The sequence below is a fragment of the Grampus griseus genome (assembly GCF_964374135.1).
Source record: "Grampus griseus genome assembly, chromosome: 3".
NCBI classification, from domain to species: domain Eukaryota; kingdom Metazoa; phylum Chordata; class Mammalia; order Artiodactyla; family Delphinidae; genus Grampus; species Grampus griseus.
Genome location: NC_139019.1, coordinates 71,916,127 through 71,935,160, shown reverse-complemented (window position 1 = coordinate 71,935,160; position 19,034 = coordinate 71,916,127). Strand labels below are relative to the sequence as shown.

Below are 19,034 nucleotides of genomic sequence, written 5' to 3'. Positions count from 1 at the left end.
GGGGGAGGGACTTGGTGTGGTACGTTTTAAAGTGTATAGTGTGTCACAGTGCGATCAGAAAACACAGCCTTTGCATTATCACAGCCTCCTGTGTCCCAGCTCCACCCTCCTCCTCCTCTGCCACACCTCTATCAGGACAACAGAGCTCAGCTTCCTGTGTGGCCTGAGATCCTAGTATATCGGGGAACCCTCCGAACTTGCAAAGATGCCTCCTGTCCCCCCAGTCCTGCCTTCTGAAGGGAAAAAAAACAGGCCTGCATACGTGGCAAAATCAACTTTCTGTACTACTTCATTCTGCATGAGAGGGAAAGAGTCTAGTTTATTAGCAGTATGTTTATCTTCATTTCTCAACAGATATCTTTGTTTATATAATGTTTGAGCTGCCTGAGAGTGAGAGAATACTAAGACTAAATAGAGCTTTAAACCGTAAACGGTTAAATAAATAATTCAGTTCTCACCCTGATTCGGCAGGATTTAAGGGAAGAAAGACATCTCTCTGGCTGGATGTTCACCAAAATCTTTGGATAGTGGAGTTCCTGGTAATTTTTCTTTTTTTCTGTACTATTTGAATTTCCTACATGACTTTGTATTATCTTTACAATTGGAAAAAAAAAAGTTATTTGCAAATCAGCGAGAGAGAAATGTACACTCAAATGTGTGTAATACTTAGCTGTGTGACTTTTTTTCTCACAACATCAGAGAAATGCCCAACCACATCTCTCCAACATACTATATTTCATAGTCAAATTAAACAATCATGATCTAAGCAGCTTAATATGCTTTATAAGCAAGTGTAAACTGTCTAGTTACCCTCTACATGAAGTCAAAGTGGTAATGGCATAGTGCTTCCACTATGCAGATTTTGGACCCAGTACATAAAATAATCCCTTGTCACAGGTAAATAGTTAACAAAGCCACTTGTTCAATATATTAACCACTTTGTTAAACCCTAGAGATACTAGAGAAATATATAATACAGTCACTGTCCTCAAAGATTTTATATCCTAATTGGGGCAACTTTGAAATCTTCAATAACAGTAAGACAGCAATATAAAAAAGGGCATGGGGCAGCATTTGGTTGAGTGGCAATAAATTCAACATTTAATGACCAAGTTAACGGTAACATGCTTCTCACTTATTAGTTTCTAGGAATGTACAGATGACTAAAGTCATAAATGGGAAAACAGAATATATGTCTTTAAGTGAATCTCTTAACTTTTCTAAGTTTAGTTTCCCCAAATATAAAATAAAGGAATTGGTCTAGTTTGGCTCCAAGTCTCCTCCCAGTACTTGAGGAGTTCAATGATATATTCACCGCCTATGAATTTCTGAACAATAAAGGGTCACACACCTAATCTAAGTCAAAATGTATTTTCTTTGTGGACTCTCCCAGAGCATAGATCTTTCTGCCTCAGTTTCTTCATCTGCAAATCAAGGAAATAGTATTTGACAACTAAATATAAAGTTACTCTATTTAAAGGGCCTAGTAGAATTCCTGGTATATAGCGGACCTTCAAAATATGTGGCATACTATTATCATTCATTGTGGGAATATGTACAAAAGGATTTACTCACAGCTGATTCTTCTATGAACACTTTTTCTTTGAGTGTAGCATAGGCAAGGGCACCTCCAAGTAGAAAGATAATCTGAAATACTTTTGTGTAACACTAGCCTCTGACTTCCCATATTATTTCTAATTGTTACTTTTTATTACCACAAAAGCATTTGTGTTCCAAATATACCTCATGTTATCATTTTGGGACAATGAATACAATTAGCACTCAATATTTGATAAATACATATACATTATAAACTATAATCATTGTTATTAAAATATAATAAATGTTGACTGATACATCATTTCTATATGTGATGATATCGAGATTCAGTGTTGTTTCATAATTTACTTTCACTCCATTATGAACTTACATTTTAGTCTAAGATTATTTCTTAGCTGGTGTTTATGGGTGGTTTCAGCTTTTAATCTTCACATTCATTATAGTGTAGATGCTCAAAGCACTTGGGAAAAACCCTTGATCCAGCTCTTATTAACTTTGGACAAGGAGCTTAAACTTTCCGTGCCTCAGTGCCATTATCTGTAAATTGGGATAATACTATTTAATTTATGGTCTTGTGAGTGTTACATAAAATATCGCATATAAAGGCGTTCTCAGAATTCATTACATAGCAAGCATTCAATACTGGGTGACTGCTATTGTCATTCATCATGGAGATAGGCTTCGGTCAAACTTATTTTTAGCATACACAGTTTGGTTGCTCCTTTTTAAAAAGTTATAATCTTGAGACATAATAAGTCTTTCTAAGCACCTAGTCCAATCCCTTTACTTTATAAATGAAGAAACTAAGGCACAGAAGGATGGGTGAATGTCCAAAGTCACTGTAAGTTAATGGCAAAGCCTGCATGTTATACCTAAACGCATATATTTAAAACGTTTTATTGCAACACAGTTCAAGATGTATTTGGCACGTCCCAGCATCCTAGGAAATTACCCCAAAATAAATAAATTGCTGGTGTTCATTTGTATCATGACTAGAACATAGAACATCTTTTTTTCTTTTTTCTTTTGTGTGGTTCCATCTGGCTCTTTTGATAACTGACACACAGCGGAGGAAAAAGAACTTTAGTAATGTAAGGTAATAACTTCTGCAAGAATTTGTATATAATGCTGAATGCATCAGTTACAGTACACTTTTTGAGCTTTATCCTAATTGTCAGTAATTATGCACCTTCAAGATTCGATGTTAGTAATCTCTAAAACAGTGTGCATCTAACATATAAACACATTACACAAGTTTTTAAAGGTTTTGGGTTTTGTGAAATTTTTGTTTTACTTTAAAACAATAGTTACACAGAATTAAAAAACACTGCACCTTAAAATCAGCTGCACCCCGATGAAAACTGCCATAATTTCTGTTTTAGCTTTAAGAAAAAAATCAATTTTAAAATAGCTTAAAACATTATAAATGTGTAAGTTTTTAATATGTATTATTCTACAGCTCCAGGCTAATTTCTAATTCCCTGAAATCAATTCCCTGAAAGTTCTTCGACGTAGCGGTTATTCTGGAACATAAGACTCCTTAAATTTATCTCAACCTTCCCGTTATTTATTTCCTAAGGCGCGCCTTTCTTGATCGGTTATTTTTCAGGCAGACTTTTTAAAATTAAAGCTAGGATTCGAGTTTCAAACAGGCAGAAAGAGAATAAAAGAAACTTTTCCCTTTGCTCACTCTCTTCTCACCTTCTTTGAGATGAGGTAGCTGTGGAAAGGGCGGGTGACAGGAACGCCACGCTCAATGCACCGCCGCGGCCGTAGACAGGGCGGACGCGGGCGGCGCGGCTGAGTTAGCCGCAGCCCGCGGCACGCTCGCCGCCCACCTCCAGCAACAGGTGCTGGCGAACGACCCCGTGCCGCCGAGGATGCGGCGACGCTCCCGTGGGCCACCGAGATGTCCGCAGCACCACCCCGCAGCCACAGCCTACCTGGCCCCGGGGACACCGACATCCGCACGCTCCCCGAGGTCCCCGTCGGTCCTCCCTTCGCACAGTCTCGCTCTGCCTCTCACTCGCGTCCCCACGCTTCGCCGGGGCTGCCGAGTCTTTCTCCCGCTGTCGGCTCAGGAAGGTGGCTCCATCCTCCCCCTCTCATCCTTCCCCCGCCTCCTCCCCCTCCATCCTCGTCTGCTCCAATAGGACTCGCGGCTCCCCGGGCTGCGCTCACCTGACCAGCGGAGTGGGGGTGGCCACCCAAGGCAGCGCGCCCTCGTTTGCGCAGCGGGCAGCTAGGTCCGCGCTCCGGCAGCGGGAACACCCTGTCTTGGCCGTCCCTAATGGACTCTTCCAGCAGCTAGGCCCCCGAGCTGACCTGCCTGCGCGCAGGAACACGCGAGTCCTGCAGCTGCAGCGCGTCTTCGACCTCGAGAGCGGACTGCGCTTTCTGGTAGACAGCTTTGACGAAACTTGCTAGTTTGACCCCTTGGGCACAAGAACCCCACACACGCCTAGACAGCGGGGTACTCCGCCCTACGTACACCACTGTAAGCAATTGCTGGTGTTCTTTCCGGAGAGAAAAAACATTTACTGAGTCTTGTTCCGTTCCTAAAAGGACATTTGTTTTAACGTTGAAGCACGCCCTGAGATGTTCACCTCTTGAGAATTTGCGCGTGAGTTGGTGAAATATTAAAAATGAGGAATCTACTCTCACATACTCTTATAAGCACAGACTGAGGTCAACATCTGAGTAAGTTATCTGTCTCCTCGTTTATAAAATACGAGTATTAATTCTTACCTAAGAAGGCTGTTGGAAGGATTAGATGAATGAGATCGTGTGAGGTGCAACTCTTTACACCTGGTAAATCCTCAACAAATGTTGGCAGTTATTTCCAAGGCTTAAAAGTAAAGCCCCCAAGGTCAGACCATCTCATCGGCAACGTGCAAATCACCATCTGCATCAGAGATTTTTAAAGCACATGCAGCATTCTTAGAATCATAGACGTTTGAAACCAGGAGGGAGATTGAAATTAGCAATTAGCAGTCCAGCACCACCTCACCGCTGATTCTATGGTCGAAAAAATTAAAATAAATGCTGATTGAGTGGCTTAAAGGCATAGTTAGGACTAGGTCCTAGGTTTCCTATTTCCAAGGTTCCCTTCCTAAGGAAGGGTGTAGGAACAGGAATAACCAGAATGTTACTTTGAGTTCCAAACTGCTATCCAGGAGTATTCATTTAGCATTATTATGAGCTGTTACTAAGTGCATCATCTCAAAGCTGCAACAGTCAACAAATGGCATCAAAGCCGAAAGTTACTCAGGCAAAAGGGTTCTGATGCAGAAATGGTGTGGGACTGCAAATGATGCACTTCAAAGCTTAAGAGAAGTTTGTGAGAAGAGCGACCTAAATGATCTAGGGGATTGAACAATTTCCCTGTGAGGCTCAGCTGCAAAGGTGGGTCTAGAAGCTGTAAATCCATGAGGCCTTATTAACAGATTCGCTTACTTACATTAGTTATTGTTAATATGTGTTTACTCTGCTAATACACCCCATGAATTTACAGCTTCTAAATTATTTAAAACCTCTTATAGCTTCCAGATTATTTGAAATGTCTTAGTAAAATACATATTCAGCCCACAGGTTTTGTTTGTTTTTAATTTATTTTTAGCTGCATTGCATCTTCCTCGCTGCACACGGGCTTTCTCTAGTTGCAGTGAGCAGGGGCTACTCTTCGTTGTGGTGCCCGGGCTTCTCATTGTGGTGGCTTCTCTTGTTGCAGAGCACGGGCTCTAGGCACTCGGGCTTCAGTAGTTTGGCACGTGGGCTCACTAGTTGTGGCTCGTGGGCTCTAGAGGGCAGGCTCAGTAGTTGTGGCGCACGGGCTTAGTTGCTCCACAGCATGTGGAATCTTCCCGGACCAGGGCTCGAAACCCGTGTCCCCTGCATTGGCAGGCGGATTCTTAACCACTGGGCCACCAGGGAGGTCCACCCACAGTTTTATTGTATTATTAGGATGCTTAAAGGCTTTATTTGCAGCTAAATGATACTTTACTGAGACCCCAACAAAGTCAGTGTTTATCAATGAACTATTCTGTCTTTTTTTTTTTTTTGAACTATTCTGTCTTAATCATTGTTTCACCAAGTTCTGTGATTAAAGCCATTCTGCACAACTGGACTTAGCATGCATCTTCACTCTGTGTGACACCATCCTAGGCCCCGTGTGGGTCAAAATGAAAACTTAACACCCACTGTCTTTCTCAAAGCTACCTCAGGGAATTAAGTAATTCATTAACAATTATTACTGAGTGTTTAGGAAGCAGAAAACACTGGAAGGCACTGTGGGAAAAACAAGATCTCTAAATCACAACCCTGAGTTCACTGAGGTTGCACTCTCTCTCTGGGTAAGAGTTTAATGAACCACAAAGCAGAATATGCCAAGCAAAAAAATGAGCATCCCAGAGAGTAGTAGCAATGCTTCGAGAGGAAGAGATTATATAGAATGCTGAAAGCTTCTCCCAAGAGCTGAAAATAAAACCACAGCAAACAGTATAGCTGATATTTTTAGCTAAATCATGTAGATGTTACCAACTGCTGAAAGTATTCAATGCATGTCTGTCCATTGCACTTAAATCCAAACTCCTCACCTGGACTGCAAGAACCACATGATTCTGTCTTTTCTTTTCCAGCTTCAACTTGTCCCATTCTCCCTCTTTTCACTGTATTCCCATCACACTGAACTTCATTCTTTGGCTCAAACACAGCAAAATCATTCCTGCCTCAGAACCTTTGCACAAGCTTTCCTCTCTGCCTGGCACGCTGTTGTCAGAGATCTTCATATGGCTGGCTCCTTCCATCATATCTTTCATTTGAGGGGTGTCCTTTCCTTGGAGGTGTCTGCCCTGATTACTTCTGTGGGCACTCTTACCTACTACTTTGTTTTATTTTCTTCATATTATTTATCCCTAATAAAGATCTTATTTGTTTATTTAGGTGTTTTTGTCTGCCCATAGGAATGAAAGCTCCAAGAGGGTAGGTTCCATGTCTCTCTCATTGGCTGCTCTATAGCTAGTAGCTAGAATAGGCTCTGGGATATAGCAGAAAGTTAATATGTATGGAAGAAAGGGAGGGAGAGAGGAAAGGCCTATATAATAAGATTGTGTGAAGAACCTGGAGGCTATCATATCAAAAGGATTCCCAGAGCTTATTTTCTTGTACTTCACAATCCAGCCTTAGAAAACATGACTTGATCCCATGTTAAAGTACAAATATGCTGGAATCAGAGATATTTTAAACTTCTTCCATAATTTACAGCTTAGAGACCTGGTTCTTCAAGTCATGCTTTGATAAGGAAAACAGAAAGGAGGGGGATTACTGGGCATCTGGAAGTGGGAGGTGGAGGGGCCACCGAGAGAGAAGGGTGTTGAAAGGAAAGTTGAAAGATCTGAAGGCAAGTTGGCCTAATTCCCAATTCTGCCTAAATGCAGCACTGATGGAGTGTAAGTCTTTTTCACTATTGTAATCTTCATGAAATCAAATCAATCACTAAATTTCACACATTAAAGAATAATTAGTTTTCTTAAACTCTGTAAGGAAAGTATTGATGTCATACAATTTTTCTTCCTTCTCCAATTTAGTTAGTCTTGCATACTAATAAGCCTTGTAAATCTTCTCCAAAGATCTCTTCAGTTCCTTGAAAAAGGTGTTTCTCATACTTGACATTCTGAGTTTAGATATCTAAGTTTAGATATGCATAAGGGAATTTCATCAAAGGAACAAAACCAAGCTTAGGCAGTAGCTACTTCTCCTTCCTTCCAAAAAAACTAGAAGTAGGATGTTACTGCAGGAGTACCCAAATCTGTCTGCCAGAGGCTTCTTCTGTTTGGGCCCAGACAGGAAAAAATTAAGATTTGTCAGGAGCTTGCTACACTCCTGGACTCCTCTTTCTCTAGGTTCAGACCTGCCTAGGCTACTAGCCAATCAAATTTCCTCCCTTGCACCCCCAATATGTCATAAAGTTCTCAATAAATTTTAGTGTTTATCATCTTAGCACTTCATAATGGAAAAACAAACAGAGCTTAAATCCAAGCTCTCAAAGGGCCTGGCGCACTGTAGTAGCTCATTAAACATTTGTTGAATGAGTGATGTGACTGGACAAATACGTCAGAAGGAGGCCCCACTGTCGGACCCAGAATTTCATTTCATGAGCCAAAGGAAACCATTCTCTGCCTCAAAGGGACCAGTGAATCCATTTAATAACTGAGGATACTTTAAGCTTGAGGTGCTTCTCCCAGTTTAGAAAAAGAAAAATATTCTTGGACATTTTGGACATAAAAATCTGAGCGAGTCCCTGAAATATAGCTATCCCTTGGTGTTACTGCTTCCTTGAACACTCTACTCCAAATTCATTTAATTAATCTCTTGCTTACTGATAATTAAAAGCCATCTGCCTCTGAGCTGCCAGACCTTGCTTTTCCTCTTCTTCAGAGAGCACCATAATCCTGCTAGCTACTATTCGTGTTCTAAGCGAGCACCTACTTAACCAGAAGCATCGCTAGACCTTCAGAATATGAACATGGACAAAATGCGGCCTCTGCCCTCCTATAGTCCACATTGAATAGGCGAAAGAAGACATAAATCATGATAATCAAAAGTACCATGTGACCATCAAAGAGATTACAAAGATGGTTCAGAGAAGGGAGAGATGAGATTACAGGACTGCATCAAGATGACTTTCCTCTTGGCTCTGATAGATCTGTCATATCCACCCAGCTCTGGTTCCCAGGGCTTGCGTTGTCCTGTCTGACAGAACAGCCAGCTGCTCCCAGTGACCTCTGGACCTGAGTTAACCATGCTGTGACTGAGTCACACTCAACAGGAAACATATAGAAAAACAATTTTAAACCTTTATGCCAGGGATCAGAAAACTTTTTCTATAAAGGGCCAGACAGTAAATATTTTAGACTTGCAGGCCATGCGGTCTCTGTTGCAACTATTCAACTCTGCCATTGTAGTGTGAAAGCACCCAAAGACAATATGTAAACAGATGAGCATGGCTGTGTTCCAATAAACCTTATTTACAAAAGCAGGCGGTGGCCAGAAATGGCCAAAGAGCCATAGTTTGCTGATCCCTGCTCTATGCAGAAGCAAAAGTTATTTTAGTTAGCAGGTTTTCTTTTATACTGCTATACTAAATTGATTAATTCACTCAACAAACATTTATTGAGTGCCAAGGATCTATGATGTTTCAGAAATGTAAAGATGAATAAGGATATGGTCTCAGTCCTTAAGAATATTTCTGTAGCAGAATTTGCTGTCCTGTTCCACAAGGTCCCTCTACATATTCCATTTATAATGTATTCTAGCCCTGAGTCTTTGCAAGAAGTCTGGACTATCCCCTGTCCTAGATCCACATTTTTATAATCTGCTGTTTCTTTTTTCTCTACCTAGTTTCTAATCAATGTTTTAATCTGACCTTCACAACAACTATATGTGCAGATTCTGGCTAAGTTCTTGCTTGTTCTGATCTAAACTTCTGACCCTTAACAAACTTGCCTTGAGTTCTACATTCTCACTCTTTAAAAAATAAAAGAAAAGAAAAGAAACTTTAAAAAAGCAGCTAACAACTATTATCAACTTATGCATCAACTGGGGCTTCTTGTCCATCTGCTGTGTACATTGTACAGTATTAAAAATCAATGTACTGGGGCTTCCCTGGTGGTGCAGTGGTTGAGAGTCCGCCTGCCGATGCAGGGGACGCGGGTTCGTGCCCCAGTCCGGGAAGATCCCACATGCCGCGGAGCGGCTGGGCCCGTGAGCCATGGCCGCCGCGCCTGCGCGTCCGGAGCCTGTGCTCCACAACGGGAGAGGCCACAACAGTGAGAGGCCCGCATACCGCAAAAAAAAAAACCAAAAAAAACAATGTACTGAATGGGCCATTTTCTGCTCCCATAGAACTGTTGATTTGGCCTAAGCCAGGAACAAGAGACAAGCACCTGACTTCTAAAGAAAGGGCCAACCATTGAGACCAGACTGTGCCTCCAGGGCTTTTTAAGAGGTGGAAAGATAAATATAGGACAATTACCTACCTCCACCCTCACCTCGGGGGGAAGAAAATCATCCCTGAGTAGTCAGCCTATGGGGGAGGTTCTTGCTTTTCTCTCTCTTTCAGAACTGTGTTAGAAATTGGAGATCATAGTAGAGAGGCAGGATTGGCTACTCATTCCAGCGTTGTCTGCTCAGGCCAATAAATTTGTTGATCTGCCCTGACCCTACCACTAAGAGGAAAGAGAAATGGGAAAGAAAGAAGGCAGAACAGAGAGAAAGAGGGTAAGGGAGCAGCCTCACTGTCACCTTTGTACAAAAATGTGTAGATCTCTCATGGATTGTGATACCATGGAGGGTGCTCTTTGGTAAAATCTTGTCAATACCTGACCCAAGAGAACAGCCCATGAAGTGGGAAGATCCCAGGAACAACAGACTATGTACTTCTGGGAAGTAGCTGAAGGAGGCGATTAAGAAAAAACTGACTTCAAGGAAACATGCAATGGGAAGGGCTCGCAGAACCCACCAGGACATACCCATGTGCCTTTGAGAACATCAGCACGCCAGTCACACAGAGGATAGCTAGTCTGTATTATCCAGAGAAGCAGCCACAGCCCTAAAGGAGGGGGCTATGCCGACAAGCAGTCAAAGAGATGTTTGTCCTTCTCCTAGTCTCCCTCTCAGCTCTCAGCATCAGAAGAGTTAGACCTTGAAAAGGAACAGGTAGAAAAGACAGGTATTCTAGAACCAGAATCACCATACACACACACACTACATACTTCAACACCTAATCATGTCTCCTTTCCATTTCAGGTCCCTGGAGCCATTGGTCTGGCCTGTAGCTAGGAGGAAAAAGCTTTGAATCCGATTCGAGTTTGGCATATATTGAAATTATGGAATCTCCCCAAGAGATTTGCTACCCAATGAGAAAGAATAATTTGACATAGGACACAGAGGGAAGAGACTGTAGACAACAATATTAAATCATATTTATGTTTGGAGTTCATGTTTGAACCCCACTGAATTAAAACTCCTCAGTAAACCAGCTATATCAGCATTTCCGAAAGCATGTACTGTGGATTTCAGTTTCCCAAATTTGCAAATGGCAAAAGGCTCTGTAATCAAACCATAAATGTGGGAAACATTCTTAAAAAACCATTAAGCACTTTAAAATGTTAAAGCATCTGAATACTATGGTAAATAAACCAGTTTAAATTTGCTTAACTCACTGTTTTATATATTTATTTGATCATAGAAACTTTCTTTTTCTATGAGATTCTTATTAATATTCTTCAAAATACACCTTTGAAAATTCTGTTCGAAAAAAATATCAAAGCCTGGTTAATAAGTCTAAACTCAAAGTCATATGAATGCCAACTGGGCAATTAATGGAAAGAAACCTGTTTCTTTTGGGTTTGGGTTCCTTGCCTGTCTGCGTCACTCCCTCCAGGACTGCAGGAGCTGTGCAACTCTTGGCAGTATCATTTACATGGAAATCTATGTGAGGGATGCCCCCTGGAGTTGTTCGCACCAATGAGGACCACATGAGAAAACATGTAACTTTATGAGGGGGTTGAAAAGCCGAAAAAGGTCTTGGAAAACTGAGAGGAGTAAGCCCTTCTGGGGAGTGTAAGGCTTAAGTCAGGAAATAAAGTTGGAAGCCTAGAATAAGTGGAAGGTTATCAATACCATAGCTCCCGAGAGGCATTTTTCATGTCTTTCCTACCCTATGCAAGACTTTCATGATCAAACTTCTGCAGACTGTAAAAAATTAATAAACAGAAACCTCAGTTAAAATGGGGTCAGTGGGGCTTCCCTGGTGGCGCAGTGGTTAAGAATCTGCCTGCCAATGCAGGGGACACAGGTTCGAGCCCAGGTCTGGGGAGATCTCACATGCCGCGGAGCAACTAAGCCCGTGCACCACAACTGCTGAGCCTGAACTCTAGAGCCTGCGAGCCACAACTACTGAGCCCTCGAGCTGCAACCACTGAAGCCTGCGCACCTAGAGCCCATGCTCTGCAACAAGAGAAGCCACCGCAATGAGAAGCCTACGCACCACAACAAACAACAAAGTGTAGCCCCCACTCGCCGCAGCTAGAGGAAGCCCGCACATAGCAATGAAGACCCAATGCAGCCAAAATTAAATAAATAAATTAATTAAGTTTATTTTTTTTTAAATGGGGGTCAGGGGACTTCCCTGGTGGCACAGTGGTTAAGACTCCACACTCCCTGTGCAGCGGGCCCAGGTTCGATCCCTGGTCAGGGAACTAGACCCCACGTGCATGGCACAAATAAGAGTTCACATGCCACAACTAAGGAGCCTGCGAGCCACAACTAAGACCCAGTGCAACCAAATAAATATATATATATATATTTTTTAAGTGGGGCTGGGAGACAAGAAGAGGGAGCTCTCGTGCCTTGTGACAATAGCAGAGCCCAGTAGGGAGAAAGACTCCTCTCCTTTCCTGGCAAAGACTCAGGCAAAGAATAACTTTTGTTTACTGTAGTCCTTCCAACTTCCTTTTCCTCTCTATGAAAGTGTTCTCCTTTCCTTGCTGTGGGGGTACTTGCATGTGGCTCACCATGGTTGCAGGTCCTGAATTGCTATTCTCTGCTGATCCCAAAGAAACCCATCTTTGCTGGAAAACTATTTGGCAGTCTATCTGGTTTAGATCAACAAGACAAAAAACAAAACAAAAATGATACCAAAGCCCCAGGAAAGTTGACATCTGTACAGTCATATGAGGGAGGAGCCAGGACAAAGGAGTATGGCAGAAAGGGTTCATACACAGCTTCAGCTAGAGATGGCTTCACACCTTCCGGAGAAAAGACTTAGGCGTGAGGAAAGGCTTAGTCTCGAGCCCTGGTTGGTTCTAGTTGGGCAATGGGGCTGCTAAAAGCTACTGGTCAGTAGCCAACAGAGGAGGGCCAACTGGAAGAGGCAGAAGAGCTAGCAGGAGCCATGGTCCCCATATTTTCCTGTCTTGCCAAAGCCTTTGGTTACCCTGGCTCTTACCTATTTACAGGTTGTCTAGAGGTGACTAATTTGTCATGATTTATCACAATTATTTTCAAATCTCTAATGTGCCCTGTCAGAACCTTCTCTGTAAAAGATTTGGTTCCTACAGAGATGAAGTGTACAAAGAGTAGTTCCTCCTTAATTTAAGACTAGTTGTTTGACAAGGTAGCAGTCAACACAGACCACAACAGAAGTTGAGGTGGCATTTTAGAATCAGAAATGTGATGCAAAAAAATAAATAAATAACAACATTAAGACTTTTTCTCTCTTGCTTTTTTCATGTGAAATTAATATTTCAGTTTTTCTGTACTTGGTATTATCTCCCTTTTCCAAGTTTCTCATACTCTCAATATTTAATTTTTCTAAAATTAAGTAAAGGATGAATTAAGTGTGATTTTTATGTTCCACTACAAATGTTTTAAATCTTTATCTTCCCAAGTTAAAAATATTCTTCCTCAAGAAGTCCATTTACAAAACCTGATAGTTGTGACTTTGTGAGAACGGTAGCACTGTTTCTATTTCTAAAGGCACAAAAGAACAGGGACTTCCCTGGTGGCGCAGTGGTTAAGAATCTGCCTGCAAATGCAGGGGACGCAGGTTTGAGCCCTGATCCAGGAAGATCCCACATGCCGCGGAGCAACTAAGCCTGTGTGCCACAACTACTGAGCCTGTGCTCTAGAGCCCGGGAGCCACCACTACTGAAGCCCGTGTGCCTAGAGCCTGTGCTCTGTAACAAGAGAAGCCACCGCAATGAGAAGCCTGTGCACCGCAATGAAGAGTAGCCCTCTACTCGCCACAACTAGAGAAAGCCCGCGCACGGCAATGAAGACCGAATGCAGCCAAAAATAAACAAATAAATTTATTTAAAAAAAAATAAAAATAAAGGCATTGAAGAACAAAAATAAAAGCATTTCTCATAGTTAGGTCCAGATGATGCCAAGGGGTAATGTAACATAACTAGGTCAAGCAAACATAAATTTATTAGTCTTTCACACTTTTACTTTCCTTATCTGCAAAATGGAGGTTTTTTTATAATACCTACTGTACAGACTTGTGTGTGGATTGAAAGAGAGAGTGAAGTCTGGTACATAGTGAGATTTCAATAACTGACAGAAAAGCAATGAAATAAAAGCAATGATTTCCTACTCTAGCTCTATTTTAGATGTAGTTGACAAAGTTTCTCTTGTGAGTTAACCAATCCAATATTGAAAGCACTATGGTAATTATACATAAATAATTTTGCAAATTTATAATTATATATTTAAAAGCATTTTCCCATTAAAATTTTTAAACAATTTCTTTTCATTGCTATGATATGATGGCATCTGTCTTTAATGTATCTGTGTATATTTTATACCAATGAAGAATAGAATGTATATGTAATTGCTAAATAGCTCCATCAAATGAACATTAAGATCAAGTAATAGCTGAGCATACATATCACTTTCTAACAAATAGTCTCACCTCCTTATAAATCTAAATATACACAGTAGTAGTATTTGGCCATATATACTGTTTTTTATTATGGCCATATGCAATATCTATTCCATTATTTGGCAAAGAATGAATTAAGTACAATTTTATGTGCTGTAGAAAATATTTTAAAACTTTATCTTGCCAAGTTAAAAGTGTTTTTTCCTCAAGAGATCTGTTTACAAAACATTTACAGAAAATGCTATCTGAGACTTTTTTTACATTAATAATAATTTCTATTTCTTAACAAGAAGCATGTCTCAGAACAGTTTTTCTCATATTTTAAAAGGAATTTGCCCATAAATTAGATACAAATGTGTATGGAATTTTTAATCCTTTAAGAACAGCTAATTAAATCTTTTTTCCTAGTTGCCTCTGGTTTAGGCACGCTGTGTGTGGTACTTCCCGTGGTTTGTCATTTTGCTTTAATGGCAGGGGAAGAAACCAGCAAACCTCAGTAACCACACTGCATATCAAAATGTCGCCATGGCAGCATTTGTCCACTTGTCAGAGTCGTTCTGTGTGACTCAGCCATTCATTTTGTTGAATCAATATTGAAGCTTTTGAGATTTATTACTTGAGGTTTGGGAGCAAGCAAGGCAAACAAATCCTTCGTTCCTAATATCAAGTTCTATTTGGGTCAAGATTATGATTTCTGTCGACACTTTATTTATGAGGATAGACTATAAGGTTTCCACTCTTTGCATAATTATCTTGTAATAAGCTTACATTTACTTGCCTGATAATACAGTGAAAAAGAATTTAAAGTTTCTAAAAACATTCTGTGGACTGTGGTAAGCTTGTCAAATGCTGAATTCAAATATCTAATTTCCTGGGCGATATGGGGGAGGAGGGCAGGGAGGAGAGATTTTCTTTTGATAGAAAACCTTTAAATCTTTAATATATGATTCCTTAAATTCCATTTTTATATATCCCATCTAGAGGCATAATTAATAAGAACCAGGACAAGCATGTTAACTACTAAATCTTTCTGTTTATTAAGGTCCACTTTCCCCCTTCAACAAATACAAAATTGTAAAACTCATCTTTTCTATTTTCAAATACTGAGATTTCTTCACATTTTTTTTATAATCACATAAGTTTCAAGTGGATAGGGTCACAAAATGAGTCTGATTTCTCAACCTAAATACTCCCTGTGTGTATTTTCAGTTATCACGGGGCTAAATTCAGTGTAGAGCTCATCAATACTGTCCAACAATGAAATGAGAAATTTTCACATGTATGGATCTGCCCGGTGAGACCCTGAAATGTCTTTGAAGCTTCATTGACATATAGGGCAGGCTAATGTGAGAGAGGGCAAGGTTCTCTTCAGTATTCCTCCTTTATACATCTTCCCAGACCCAAGGAGTCTCCCATTTAACATCTTCTGACCTAAGCCAGTCCTACGAGGATCCACACAGGACGCTGTGATGCAATTATCTTCAGTGGGGCGAGTCTACACCAGATAAAATTATGACGTCATCGGGGTTGGGCCATAGGATCTGCTATCCCAGGACCCCCAAGTTCTACCAAGAACTTCTTCAAACTGAGGTAATGTTTATTTTACCAATGGCTGCAAGGAAACAAAGCCACTGCAAACAAAGCTCCCGCTGTCTATTCCCCACATGGGTGGGAAAGTCAAGCCCAGTGGGAAGAGAGGTTTGACTGATGCTATGTTTGGAGATCACGCAGGGCCTTGCAAAGTATATGTATGCGTGGGTGCTTGTCTACTTAAAACAGACATCGTTGCCAGCAGCCTTAGACTTAAGTTTGGAGGGCTTTACGTTCCAAATATCCAGTCAGCTTTCTTAACTTAAACAATTTCATACAGCCACAGGAATTTCAACTCATACTGAAATGCATATGAGTACTCTTTGCAGTTTCTGGCTAAGGTAATGAAAAAGTTTTTGAAGTGGATCATGATGATATATAACATCGTGAATGTAATTAATGCCACTGAACTGATGCTTCAAAATGATTAAAATGGCAAACTTTATGCTATATTTATTTTACTATTACCTTTCAACATTAATAACGTTATATATCAAAACCATTGAATTGTACATTTTAAATGGATGAATTGTATGGTACATGAATTATATCTCAAGAAAATGGTTTAAAGAAAGGAAAGAAAAAAAGAGTATTCTGCAGAAAGCTTCCTTGCTTTGTCTGTAGCTTGTATTGTAAGTCAGGTCATATCAGAAAATTACACTGGAATTGTCTCACTTTTCAGAAAATCTAAATTCTTTTGAGTTTTTCTCTTTGTAGCATTCTGAAAAAGAAAAAAAGGTTTTTAAGATTATGCTTGAAAGAGTACTACGCAGACAAATACAGCCTTAGCATTGCATTAGAGTAATCCCACATGGAATACTCCCAAACAAAATGTTCACTCATACTCCTTAGTTTTTCTTTTTTCTCTTTTTCCTTTTCTTTTTTCTTCTAAAAGCAAAGAAGTGAATTGTGAATATTTCCTATAAGAAATGCTGAGCTGGTTAAGTTTTGATAATTATAAAATCACGGGTGGTCACCAGTTCAAAGAAAATCTTTCCCAAATAAAACCAATTATGAGCAGAGATTTTAACTGTGTCCCTTAATCCACTGCCAAAATGCGGTGTCAATAGAACAGAATGTGAAAGCTGTAGCTTTGATATGAAAGGTACTGAAAGTATTCATCTTTTGGTAGTTGTTCTGCCACCATATGGAATGGAATAAAAGAAGAAAGAATTATGCAGCATCAACTTGAATTATGCAATTGGAGAAAAGGAAAAGCAAATCATAACCAGATGTGTCTAAGCATACATTTTTATTATAAAAATTTCCTTTGATATCACCAGGCACCCAACACACTCTGCTGGCAGTGTGAAGTAATTGAAAATAATATAAAAGAAAAAATTTAGACTAACATATATTATCATTTATTTACACCAGAGAAATACTATCAGAAATGCCTTTAAAACATCAATATTAGGCTGAACCACATGAAACTGATATTTTCTTACGTTAAAATGGTCAAACAATGGCAAAATTGTTGAATAGTAGCAATTTTATATAATTTAATCTAATACACAATTTTGCTCCTAATTTAAAATGGCAGCCCATTCAGTTCTTTATCATCATCATTCAATAGAATAAAAGACATTTATTTAATTTTATGCAGTTTGTTTAATTTTAAATTATTTAACATTTTCAGCCCCTTTCCCTAAACACATGAATGAATTAACGTTCCTTTTTCCCCCTTGTTTTTTTTTTTTGGATTTATTTTTTTGTCTGCCTTGGGTCTTTGTTGCTGCACGCAGGTTTTTCTCTACTTGTGGAGAGCGAGGGCTACTCTTTGTTATGGTACACGGGCTTCTCATTGCGGTGGCTTCTCTTGTTGTGGAGCATGGGCTCTAGGCATGCAGACTTCAGTAGTTGTGGCATGTGGGCTCAGTAGTTGTGGCTCGTGGGCTCTAGAGCACAGGCTCGGTAGTTACGGTACATGGGCTTAGTTGCCCCACGGCATGTGGGATCTTCCTGGACCAGGGCTTGAACCCATGTCCCCTGCACTGGCAGGCGGATTCTTAACCACTGCATCACCAGGGAAGCCCTTTCCCCCTTGTTTAATAAATATTTTATAAGTTGGATATACTTACAGTTACTTACTTAAAATTTTTCACTCGTCCTTCTGTTAGGGGTACTCTCAGACAGTCGTGAGGCACTTCAGTGGAGGCCCTTCTCTATTTGAGATGATGGTAGGAGGAGAAAACTCTTTTCCATATTGACTCTGCTCCTATAACCGTTCTACAAAATGGGGACTAAATAATGTGCCAGGCTTCCTCCCTTTGCTACTTTGAGGGGCCCAGAAGCAGGTAGTATGGGTGCGTTGAGGGATTGGAGGAGCTGAGAGAGAGGTGTAGGGCTGCTGGAGTGGGACTGAGTGGGATTTAACCCAAATGGAACTAGAGGGCAAAAGCAGATCCTACTATGGATGACCATCCTACCTCCAATCAGAAACACCACATCTCCTCTAGGTTCTCGAGAGAAAGCCTAGCGCTGGAAAACAGAAGGTAAAGCCAAAGATGAGAAGCTGGCTCATCTTAGGAACAGTGTGAAAGGAGAGAAGAATGGGAAGCAAGAAGAGGGGCAGAATGGGACTGAGTTGAAAGAGACAAAGAACTCTGCCACTGAGCGCTGCCTGCACAACCTAGTTTAAAGATGTAGTACTGGGAGTTGGATGGGGAAGTGGACAAGCACTGTCCATGTTCCAGGCTCAATGGCCAGAGCAGAATGGGTTTCCCAACACATGCTTGGCCCATGCTCAGACAGCTGTGGTTGGCTCCCGTTGTAGGGGCAGGATTTGGGTGGTACTACTGAAAAATATTATGTTGTCAGTGATAATCTCCTCCATTCAACAACTGGAAAAGTTCTGTTTGCAGTTCACACTGTTTGCAGTTCACAAAACTGTGCTTAGCACACATCTCTGGACATTTCCCAGAAGGAGAATAACCATTAAACAACTCTTCCTAAATTAAAGTCAAAGATGAGAGGCAGTCTGGCAGTGATGGAGGATGACGCTGTTTTCCAGAGTTACCTGAGGAGAAATACTGGAAAGGGGTTCCACATCAAAGTAGCCAGTTTATTAAATTAACTCAGTTTTGTTCTTTCCCACCACTGACTCATTAAAGCTACGCTGCATTCTTCTCTGTCCCAGGATGAAATCTTGGTTGGATCCCATGTTTCACATTCACTTTTCAATTACTAACAAATGATCTCATGCTCAGATAGTATAAGCAAAGCTTAACCTCCCTCCCATTTACGCTTTGAGAGTCAGTCTGTTCTTGCTTGTGTCTGATCCAGGTGATAAAGCCTACAATGGAGAAGGAAGGCGTGGTCATTCTTTTTCTCGATTCCTCCCAACTCTTTTTTTTTTTTTTTTTGCGGTACGCGGCCTTCTCACTGTTGTGGCCTCTCCCGTTGCGGTGCACAGGCTCCGGACGCGCAGGCTCAGCGG

At 40.8% G+C, this 19,034-nt stretch overlaps 1 protein-coding gene across 1 annotated transcript in view; it reads right to left on the bottom strand.

Annotated features, from left to right (window-relative positions):
• Nucleotides 1-3,525, bottom strand: part of ADGRV1 (adhesion G protein-coupled receptor V1) — a gene marked incomplete at its 5' end in the record, with an annotated part of 563,397 nt that extends 559,872 nt beyond the window's left edge. The window contains one exon of the mRNA XM_082650308.1: nucleotides 3,262-3,525. Coding sequence (XP_082506434.1) covers nucleotides 3,262-3,525 — 264 coding nt within the window. The remainder of the gene's footprint in view (nucleotides 1-3,261) is intronic.
• Between the last annotated feature and the right edge of the window lie 15,509 nt (nucleotides 3,526-19,034).